This window comes from Perca fluviatilis, chromosome 11 (assembly GCF_010015445.1).
Source record: "Perca fluviatilis chromosome 11, GENO_Pfluv_1.0, whole genome shotgun sequence".
NCBI lineage: Eukaryota > Metazoa > Chordata > Actinopteri > Perciformes > Percidae > Perca > Perca fluviatilis.
The window spans coordinates 8,176,448-8,188,184 of record NC_053122.1 but is presented as its reverse complement, the minus strand read 5'-3'; the positions used below and the strand labels follow the sequence as shown (position 1 = coordinate 8,188,184).

The 11,737-nt window shown below is 41.4% G+C and overlaps 1 protein-coding gene across 1 annotated transcript; it reads left to right on the top strand.

Annotated features, from left to right (window-relative positions):
* Positions 1-508: 508 nt before the first annotated feature.
* On the top strand, positions 509-9,900 carry LOC120569115. The gene is made up of 5 exons (XM_039816994.1): positions 509-767; positions 2,164-3,155; positions 5,387-5,542; positions 5,810-5,908; positions 9,221-9,900. The coding sequence occupies exons 1-5, from the start codon at positions 593-595 to the stop codon at positions 9,518-9,520; spliced, it is 1,722 nt and encodes a 573-aa protein (XP_039672928.1). The 5' UTR covers positions 509-592; the 3' UTR covers positions 9,521-9,900.
* Positions 9,901-11,737: the final 1,837 nt, after the last annotated feature.

The window sequence follows — 11,737 nt, the reverse complement described above, 5'->3', positions numbered from 1 at the left end:
TAGCCGAAATAGCTGTTAGCTAAACTAATGTTAGCTTCCCGGTGGAGGCTAACGGCAGAAGCGTGGAACAGATCGTGATTCGTGCAGTGTCGGAAATCCTCGTGACGGTTCGTGCAGGCAGCTCCCCCTCCTCACCAGCACGAGTTCCACCAATCAGATTGTGGGATTGTTCAGGATTGTGGGTAATGAAGTACTTATCCAAGACATCGCAAATAAAAGACGTTTATCTCAAAACAAGGTTGGTGCCCCATGATTTTTGGCATCTATATGATTATATAGAATCGCTTAGTCACGTCGGCATGCTGGTTTTAAGTCTACCATCGACGGTTATCATTTTATGGCTTATACTCCAAATTGTCAATGGAGAAATTGCATTGTATTTTTACTTCCGGAAAAACTTTGTTGAGCTCTATATCGCTCCCCGGACCCCACTTTGAGAACCAGCTGGTTTAGAGTAAAGACATATATTACACTCCAGTCCAGTAGGTGGCGGCATGCACCTTAAACGTTGCTTTGTAGCCTGCCAATAAAACTAAAGAAGAAGATCTTTACCACGTTTTTTTCCAAGGCATGCCACTTTTCCTCTGAACAAATGTCTAACGTTACACTTCAGTCGCTGAAAACTTTTATCAATCAGCGGCTCGCTGTGGCTGTTGACGAGATATCCGCGCTGCTGGAAACGACAATATCCAACTATGAGGAAGAGATTAACCGCCAACGCAAGATGCTGGAAGACGAGAGGTCTGAGTTCCTGATCAGCAAAGCAGGTTTGAAGAAGTTTTTCTACATTATGTTGACTCTTACTTGTTATTATAGTAACAGGTCTGGTCTATGCTATTTCCAAGGTGCTACATTTAACTTAACTATAGGTGACTGAACAGTGGCTCTGCCGTGTTTGAGAAAAGGTCATTTCGCTTCCCGCGGCTGCGTCAATACAAACCAAATTAAGTTCGGAAGTTGAGGATTTTTACAGCCTTCAAAGTAAAAGCGGAAAATAAAAACGGATGGGAACTCAAATCACAGATTGTGGGGACATGAAAATCCCACTCAGTAAAGCTGAGGGCAAAGCAATTATTAAAAACCAAATGGCAAGAATACTGGGACATAAATGATTAGGACTGCACAATTAATCGCAATTTTATCGAAATCGCAAAATGGACTACTGCAATATCCAAATCGAAGGGGGGGCAATGTTTGTTAAAGGCATAACATATGTCAAACGCTTCTGAATTAAGAATTGTGGTGTCCAGCCTACAAATTGTATCCTACGGACTATGGAAAAAGATATTTGTTCCGTACAGATCCTTGAAAGAAATCACATTATAATCATTTAAAAAAAAATTTAATTTTAATATTTTTCTAGGAAAATAAGAATGACACAAAAATAAAATTCCCTCCAATATCGTGGATCATATCGCAATCGTAATATCAGTCAAAAATAATCGCAATTAGATATTTTCCTCACATCCTGCAGCCCTATAAAGGATACAGGAAGACATCTCTCTAACATTCAAAAACATATTAGGTCAGGAAGAAGACATAGAAATAGAAAGGAAGAGATAAACTTTACTCGTTTTGGGATAGGACATACTGGACTAAAGAAGACACTCCAAATAATAGATAAACACCCAAATGGTAGGTGTATACGATGTGATCAGCAGGAGTCGGTGCAGCATGTGCTGCTGGAGTGTAGGGGCTATGAATGGGAAAGGAAGAAGCTAAAATAAGCTTTACAGTAGAAAATGTACTTGGAGATGCAGCATGGGGAATGCATGTTCACAAGATTTAATATTTAAAGGAAACCGGGCTGTTAGAGAGAATTTAGTATAGTCTGTCCTATTTTTATTTGTTTAGTTTTTTGGTTTAGTTTTATTTTATTTTCCTGCTAACCTACTGTTCCGCAAACCAGTCCGGTTAGTTGACGGTAATGCACCTTAAGATGGTTGCCAACCGCCAATTATAAATCAGAATAAGAAGAAGAAACGAAGGTGCAGGGCTTAGTCACATCAATAAAAACCTGCTTGTATCCCACATGATCTTTCGATTTGCATTAAAGGAGATGCTCGGAAAACCGAGTTATTATTGGGAAGCAATTTTGAAAAACACCGGAAAACATTTAACCCTATCAATGTTCCTGTTTGTTTTTTTTTTTTTTACTTGCAGATATGCAACATGCAGCGAGATTTCGAGTCATCATCGATCATGATATCAGGAAGATAACATTTCAAAATGGCATCCCCTCATCTGTGGAGGACTTAATTAAAGTGTTGAAACAGGCTTTTTCCATCACCACAGACATAGGACTTCAGTACAAGGATGCTGACTTTGATGACTTCTTCACACTAACCACTACAACAGACCTGAAAGATAAAGACACACTCAAAGTTGTGCATGTGCCACCAGGCATAGCAATCACCACGCTCCCTCAGGAACGCAACCCCGACACCTCTGACGTGTCGTCTGCGGATGTCCCGCTCTCTGTGGATTCACAAGACACTGTGATCCCCAGTCCCCCGGGCACTGAGAGGCAGAGCCTGTGGCCCGCCATCTTTCCCATCCCGTCCTTCTCCTACAACACCGAGATGGCTCTGAGGCAAGGCAATGAGAAGTTTCTAAAAGATGGAACCCTGCTGACGTCGCCATGTGTCAAATCGGACATTCTGGAGCGCCTGGCGGAGGCCATGTTTTCCTACACGGCTTATCCCAATGATCCACAGAGGGCTGCAGTTGCACAGTCACTAATAGAGAAGCATCCGTGCTTGAGAGAGCCCGGCTCTCATAACGGATGTTATGGCTGGCAGCAAAGCCTAAAATACAAATGTGGAAACTATCGGAACAAACTTAAAGCACACGGAAACCCCGAACTGCTAATAAATACACTAAAACACAAGCAGGACGGCGACAGGAAACCTGCCAAAAATATCAAGAAACCGAGGAAATCGGAGGTAAACTACCTCCCCCCACATCCAGCCGGTGAAACGGAGGACAGCCTGGAGAATATGAGACTTGAGCTTATTGCTGCAAAGGGCAATGGTCAGATGATAAATGACATGATGTCCCGAACGTACAGCTGTAGAAGACGGGAAGTGGTCGGCCAGTCCATGCAGGTGGCAGAATTCAAAGAGAGATGGCCTGCCCTTTTTGATCCGTTACAGGTAAAGAAACTTGATTGGATGATCCTCATGACACACCAGGAAATGCAGTGGTGCAGTGGCTCTCAACTGGAGAGGCCTAGAAGGGCTTGGGAAGGAATTATGAAATGGGAAAAATGCTCACATCTACTTTGTCCAATGCTGAGTCCAAACAGTATCTCTATCTCGAGTAACGCTCTACTGTTAAATTTCTAAATTATATTTATTAAGTACAACTTATAACCTCAAGCCCAAACTGGCTCTTCATTAGGACTGAGTATCAAACCCTAATGCTTTTAAAATGTTTGCTTTAAGTTGGAAAAAATATTACTATTATTATTTTTTATTTTATTGATTATAATGGGGAAATACACAACAACACAAAAAAAACAGTTACCATCAGAAAGCACTACAGTTTTTAAATACAAATATCCGGTAACACTTAAAAAGGTCTGCAAATTTCATGGTAAGTAGGTGATAATTAGCAAGTAACATATTTGAAATGTCTTTGAAATTACCCCTAAATGTATCAAAGATTATCCCAACATTAGTTTAAGCAACATGTAGTACTTGATATTTTTTTTGCAATTTTGCGTAATTATCATAAGTTTTAAATCTTGGTAGTGAAGTTAAACCATGTGAACATTGTCAACAACCAATGGGTGTGCTCCCTCCAGCACCATACAGGAAGCAGCAAAGGGCTACAGCTTAGCTATGCTGACAGAACAGAAAATCTGCAAACTTTCCCTTAAGTTACCAGCTAGCGGTAGCTAGCTAGCTTGGTTACATTTTTCAAAACAAATCTAGTTGTAGTCTTACAATGTGTAGTCTATATCCCTGATGTTCCACTTCCGGGATTGTTGAAGGGCCGCCGGAAATTCCGCCGGATGTCCCTCATTTAGCCGGATAGCCGTTTCCTTCCGCTTTCTTTGTGTTGTAATTCTAAACTGCGGTGGATTTCTGAGGATGGTTAACTGCTCCTCAGATCTCTGCAAGGTAAATCCAGACAGCTAGCTAGACTATCTGTCCAATCTGAGTTTTCTGTTGCACGACTAAAACAACTTTTGAACGTACACGTGTTCCACCAAAACAAGTTCCTTCCCGGGGTTATTTTGCAGAGGCACCGTGGCTCTGTCCGGCTTTAGCGCAGCTCATGACGATTGTGATTGGTTTAAAGAAATGGCAATAAACCAGAGCACATTTTTCTCCCATCCCGGTATGCTGTGTGGACTAGCCAGACCCTCCTCCACAGCGCTGTGGAGGAAGGTCTGGCAGTGTGAGACTAGACAATGTCTCTACATATTTTGAGTCTTTTAACTTTCGATGTGAGATGATGGTCTTTAGATGTGAGATGGTGTCAGACCGTAGTACTTTCCAAAGTTTGTTTAAAGTATTCTAGTGTATGGTAGGCATTACCTGTCCGTAAAAAGTTATGTCAGGCCAGTAAAAACAATCAGCCAGTTACTTTATTGGGCCAGTGCTCGAAAAAGTGAAAGCAATAATTTAATTTAAGGATTACACTTTATTTTACATTACATGTCATTTAGCTGACGCTCTTATCCAAAGCGACTGACAATTGCTATATATGTCAGAGGTCGCACGCCTCTGGAGTAACTAGAGGTTAGTAGTGTCTTGCTTAGGGACACATTGGTTGATGTATCGCAGTTGGAATCAAACCCAGGTCTCCCATGCCAAAGGCACGTGTCTTATCCACTGGGCCATCACCACTAAAGAACGTTGGCTGTGGTGATGGGAACACGGTAACAACATTCAGAGTCAGCGGTAGAGCTGGGCGAAATGGAGAAAATCAAATATCACGATATTTTTGACCAAATACATCGATGGCGATATTGAAGGGTTCACTATTTGTGCTTTCACAAATATTTACACAATGAGAGTTTTGATTAATAATCACCAATAATGTGGATACAATGGCAAATTATAAAACCGTAAGTAAGTCTGGTAAATCCAGAAAATTACATCACTTCACTGTAATGTAGCCCTTAAAACCAGGAAAAGACAACACGTGTGTCATATCACGATATTACGATATCCAAAATGTAAGACGATATCTAGCCTCATATATCGATGTCGATATAATATTGATATATTGCCCAGCCCTAGTCGGCGGAATTCAAAGTGGGCTGGATGGCGTCCTTCAGCACTTCCGAGGCGTCTCTCAGCGGAGTTCTGGGCTTTTTATACACCTTCTGTGTGTCTCCTGTATAAGTAGTTGACAAAATCCTGTCTTTCAGATTAACGAAGAGTTCCGAAGGTGCAACACTATTCCCCTGGAGTCGACATTTTTCTCGCAGCTGGACAGGTACACGCCAAAGCTCCTGGAATTATTCAGCTCCAAGGGAGGAGCCGTTGGACAGCGCATGAAGAGTTTGTTTGCTGAACTGATACAGGTGAGGTCCACCAAGTCAAAAGTTAACATCAAATAATGAACTCATCCGGAGCAATAGTGTGAACCTAGATTTAGTTTTTATTTTATTTATTTTTTAAAAGATGTTCTTCGTCAAGTTGACTGTTGCATGGTGCATGTCATTCTCAGCTCATAGCTGTCTCATGAAATATAAGAGCTAAGAGCGTGGAACAAGCTTTTATTGAAGAAGTGATGTGGACAACAGAGGCGTAGATTGAGTTTTGATTTAAGATCCAATGATTCACTGTAGGACCCATGTGCCTCAGTGGTGAAGAAGAGGGACGTGACTCTGAGATGCCTCGTCGAGTACCTGGGGGAGAGTGTGCAGGAGCTTGTCTCTGACTACTATGTAAGTCGTTTTCAGAGCTCTGTCTCGGATGTTTTCTACATGTAATTAGTCTCGCATTGCCAGACCTTCCTCCACAGCACTGTAGAGGAGGGTCTGGCTAGTCCACACAGCATTCCGGGATGGGAGAAACACGTCCTCTGGTTTATTGGCATTTCTTTAAACCAATCACAATTAGGATTGGGCATCGAGAACCGCTTTCAACTTGGAATCGTTTAAAAAAAAAATTATGATTCCAATGGAATCGTTTCTTTATTAGAATTGTTTGGAATCTGATCGTCGGTTTCAAATTTAACACGCGTAAGTTTTGATTTACGCTTATTGTGTTGCAGCCATAGAGCACAGTAAGCGGCGCTCTAATGTGTGGATTTATTTTATGTTGGAAAAAGCCCGGTAAAACTGTAAATCACCATTGAATCAAAAATAAAAATATCCTCTCATCTGTGAAATAAGCATGTGACCCGTTTCGACTCCACCCCTCAAAGAGTTGGAATCGGGAATCTATAAGAACCGGAATCAAAAGGAAGAATCAGAGTTGGAATCAGAATTGTTAAAATCAAAACAATGCCCAACCCAAATCACAACGTCTTGGGCACAATGACGGTTCCTCTGCAAAATAGCCTCTGGAAGGAACTTGTTTTGGTGGAACGTGTGTACGTTCAAAAGTAGTTTTAGTCCTGCAACAGAAAACTCCGATTGGACAGATAGTCTAGCTAGCTGTCTGGATTTACCCTGCAGAGATCTGAGGACCAGGTAACCATAGTCCTCACAAATCCACCGGAGTTTAGAACGCCAACACAGAGGAAGCGGAAGGTGACGGACATCCGGCCGAATAGGAGGGACATCCGGCCGAATATCCGGCGGCACCTGAACAATCCTGGAGGTGGAACGTCGTCGATGTAGACTAACATGTAATTAACTCTAGAACCACCATAGCCAGCAATTGAGAAAAAAAAAAGAATTATTCTGTCATTGTATATGCCGTTTCCCTCCTGCCCTGACCTTTCCTATACATGTTCTGCACATTCCTATATTGTCATAATATTAGAATAGCGTTTTTTTTATGAAGAATTAATAGGAAATAATACATGACCACCCAGGCTCGCCGGCTTTTAAATAGCAACAGCAGACATTGCGACCTGAGGACAGGAATGTCTGTCGTATTATCCCACATATTCGTGAATTCAGGTACATTTTACGAAAACAAAAATATAAGGTTATTTTCTACCAGCGGTCCTCAGCTTTTTTGCCAGGCCATAGAGAGCTTCAGAGATCTGAGGATAAGAGCAAGGCAGCAAGCAGGTGTCAAATCACTGGAACAAAAACACCTACACATCACAGACAGACATCCCAAAAACAAGATGCACTCTGTGGTTTTTGTGACATGAGAATTCTTTATTTTTTTATTTTTTAAATACTGTTTAAAAATAGGAAATTGGCCAAAATACACAGAGCTACCATAGAGCCGTAACCCTGAAAATCCACTTAAGCAGGTAGCCCTGTTATGAAAATGCAAATCCCTGCCGTGCTGGGTGCAATATTCTTTTTCCTACTACGGCCACGCCAAGACCCGCCCTTCAATAGCGACTCGATTGGTTGGGGCTAGGCATTGATCTCGAGTGGTTAAAGTTAGGATAGCCGATTGGTCACGGGATAGGATGTGTACATGTAAGCATGGACGCCTGGCCAATAGTAGTGTGTGAATGCTATTGAAGGGCGGGACTTGGCGTGGCCATAATAGGACAAAAATATTGGGTGCTGGGTTGGGCTGACGTGCCGAGCCAAACCAAGTCAACCCAAACCGGCACGTGTATGAAAAACCCTAATAGTCCCCAGTCTCGCATTGCCAGACCTTACTCCACAGCGCTGCCGAGTGAGGTCTGGCCCCTCCACACATACATTGCAGGATAGGAGAAAAAAACTCTGGGTTGTTTGCATTTCTTTAAACTGAAGACAATCCTATTGGGCGCCACTAAGCTCCGGTTGCAGCAACAGTAACTATGCAAAACGGCCTAGGAAGGAACTCGTTTTGGTGGAACATTCGCACCCCGATAAAAGAAAATGCCACATACAATATTAAATGAAATAACTGTTAACATAGTCCAGTAACGTGAGCTATTTAAAATAACTGGATACATGCTCTTACCAGTGTATCGCCCTTTGTAACGTTACTTCGTCCACAGCAATACTGTTGCAAAATCCAAATTTTCTTCCAAACTTGCCATTTTCAGCGTGTAGCTTGCTAGCTCGAAGCTTGTTTCCCGAAACAAACGGAGTTATCCGATAAATGAACTGTCGTTGATCAAGACTAAATAGTGCCTCAACTGGAATAGCAACGACAACTGACCTTGTAAAACACCCAGAATTACTTGACCATTATGCACATAACCCCAGATGGAAAAGCTGTATAGACTCTGTAGTTGCACAGTCATTACATTAACAATAATACAATTAGATATTTTCCCTAAAGCATTCAGCCTTAAGTAATGTTCAGCCTATCAGTAGTAAGAATAGTGAAACCATTTGAATAGTTTTGGCTCTTTACGCTCAACACATTGGATTTGAAATAAAATTGTATTAAAGCTTTCAAATGTTTTTTTCTCTCCCAGGAAGATTGAATGATTGATGAAACATTAGGTAACACTTTACTTGAAGGTATCAACATAATCGTGACATGACATAACTATGACGTGACACTGTCATGAACGTGTCATAAAGGCTATAAACAAGTCGTCAACGTTTATGACTTCTGTCATTAAGTGTCATTCGGTTTTTGTCATGACAAGTTGACATTGTTTGGGTTGTCTTCATCATGACAACTTGACATTAAATTTCTTTGGAGTGTCCTTATTAAGACAACTTGACATTAAACAGGATGGCATTATGTCAAGTTGTCATGACAAATACATCTTCTGGTAATGTCATCCTGGTTAATGTCAAGTTGTCATGACAAAGACATCCCAAAAAAATGTAATGTCAACTTGACCAAGACAACTTCTGGTATTGTCACTTTGATTAATGTCAACTTGTCATAATAAAGACAACCCAAACCATGTCAACTTGTCATGACAAAAGCCGAATGACACTTAATGACAGAAGTCATAAACCTTTATGACTTGTTTATAATGTTTATGACACGTTCATGACAGTGTCACGTCATAGTTATGACAGTGTCATGTCACGATTATGTCGATACCTTCAAGTAAAGTGTTACCAAACATTATCTGAGCTAGATTACATTAAATATGTTATGTTATATGGTTTTTCTTCAATCAAAGCATGCGAACAACCGTACTATGTTTGCATGTTTTCTAGAGAACAGCAGAGGATGAAGTGCATCAGGAACTTAGAGCACAGAGCATGAGGATCTACGTTTGTCACAAGCCGGATGCAGTGGGCATCATCATCGATGGAACGCCAGTGCTGACCGGTGTGGGGAACGTGTCCAGAGCCTGCTGCCTTCTCCTCGGCCTCACCTACGCCCTAAATCTGGATTATCCTCCCAAACTCGCCAGAACTTTTGAAGTATTTCAAAGGCTATTCGTGGGACTCGATATGCTGCAGCCGAAACCGACCTCAAAGTACATCAGCCTGAAAAACAAGCTCCTCGCCTAAACAATCGCTCTGAGCTTTTTGGTCCGAATCAACCCATCCAAGGCTCATGTTTTGTGAACCGTGTTAACATTTGGGAGCTGTAAAGGTGTCTGGTTATCTGATGATGAGGATTGTATTGAATGTTGTAAGACCTGTGTTAACGACAAACACTGAGCTGTACTTCAGAGCTTGGAGCAAGTTAAGACTGACTGCTTGCTAAAGACACATTTGGCACATATTCACTGCAGTTCCAGGTACACTTCTATAATACGGCAGTGCACATCCTGCCTTTGTCAGGTAGGTCAGTTCACCCAAATTACCAAAAGAAAAAGATTTCACCGTGTTTCAGGGACTTAAAGGTCCCATGGCATGAAGATTTCACTTTGAGTTTTTTTAACATTAATGTGCGTTCCCCCAGCCTGCCTATGGTCCCCCAGTGGCTAGAAATGGTGATAGGTGTAAACCGAGCCCTGGGTATCCTGCTCTGCCTTTGAGAAAATGAAAGCTCAGATGAGCCGATCTGGAATCTTCTCCTTATGAGGTCATAAGGAGCAAAGTTACCTCCCCTTTCTCTGCTTTGCCCGCCCAGAGAATTTGGCCCACCCATGAGAGAGAGACATCATGGCTTTCAAACGAGCAAAGTGGCAGTTGGTCAAGGCCACACCCCCACCCTCCACCTTGCCCCCCCTCTCTCCTCAATAACTACAGACACAGAAATGGCACATCCTAAGGAAAGCTCATTGTGGGACTGGCTCTAGTGGCTGTAATTCTACACCAAGGCTGAATTTCGGGAAAGAGACTTCAGATACAGTATTAGGGGACCACTAAGGTCTATATAAAAGCATCCAAAGAGCACCATGTCATGGGACCTTTTTAAAGCTCTGTTGTTCTTGCTGAGAATGCTAGTCGTTATGCTCTGAAAGAAGGTTGCAAGTAAGCTGTTTTTAAAATTCTTTTTAAAAGATATATTGCTTTTATACATTTTGTAAACAGACCTTTTATTTTAGGGGGTGGCTGGAGAGAATGTTCACTACTGGTTTACCACACTGTAAGTAAGTAGCTTCATTTTCACAGTGGATTTTTGCAAATCACACTACAGGCTGTTGGTGGTGCCAGAGGAGCCAGATTTTTTTTTAAATTATTATTATTGCCTGCTTCATGTAGTTCTACTGGAACATAGGGTCAGTTTCAGAAAATGACAGTCAGTTTTATAAGTCTTACCTACTGCACCTTTAAAGCTGACTTGGCAGAGTATTCATAGCAAATCAAATCAGGATGACTCCACACAGAGGACGAAAACTTTACTTTGGAAAAACAATGCTAAAACTATGTGCATATAAACTTTATTTAGGTCATGCATAAACAAACCATGAGCAGCCATAATTGATTTAGAAATAGTATTTGATTCACCCAGATATGTCTACATTGTATGTCTCCGGTGACCACTTCAAATTTGACAATATTGGTATTACATTAAAGACGTTTTCCAGTTGTGGATCCTGTTGTAAACGTGCCGATGCCCTAACACAACGTTCTTATTAAACAGATTCATATTCAAAACGTGTGCGCGTGTGTGTGTGTGTGTGTGTGTACTGATTTTACATTTACCAAACAACTGCCTTAAGTTTAACAATTGGGTATTAGAATTAGGGTATTCTGGACACCTACTCTATATATTTCCAGTGGTGTATACTACACTGTAAAAAATACTGTTACAACTAAAAGTCCTTAAATAAAAATGTTACTGCATAAAAGTACGTAAGCATCATCAGGAAAACATATTTAAAGTATTAAAAGTAAAAGTACTCGATGCAGATAAATCCTCACATTTGCGAAGCTCAACGATGGAAACGATCCAAACAGTTCGGTCACTCAACTAAGTGTTTGATCGTCTAATCATTTCAGTTTTACTTGTACGCCTGTATATATGTGGGTAGTATAACCTCAAGTATAAGTACCTCAAATTTGTACAGTACTTGAGTAAATGTAATTAGTTACATTCCACCACTGGTGCGCACGATATTCTACTTTCAGGCACCCTATGTTCTGGGGTCGGCTGTGGCTCAAGAGGTAGAGCGGCGACCAATCAGAAGGTCGGTGGTTTGATTCCTGGCCCATGCAATTTAAATGTCGAAGTGTCTTCGGCCAATACACTGAACCCCAAATTGCTACCGAAATGTGAATGTGTCACTAAGATTAGAAAAGCGCTGTATAACTGCAGTCCATTTACCATATGTA

Excerpts from the sequence above, each read along its gene's own strand:
- LOC120569115 (XM_039816994.1), top strand. The coding sequence starts at position 593 with ATGTCTAACGTTACACTTCAGTCGCTGAAAACTTTTATCAATCAGCGG. Across the intron at positions 3,156-5,386 it reads CCCTTTTTGATCCGTTACAG|ATTAACGAAGAGTTCCGAAG; the intron begins GTAAAGAAACTT and ends CCTGTCTTTCAG. Across the intron at positions 5,909-9,220 it reads AGCTTGTCTCTGACTACTAT|AGAACAGCAGAGGATGAAGT; the intron begins GTAAGTCGTTTT and ends CATGTTTTCTAG.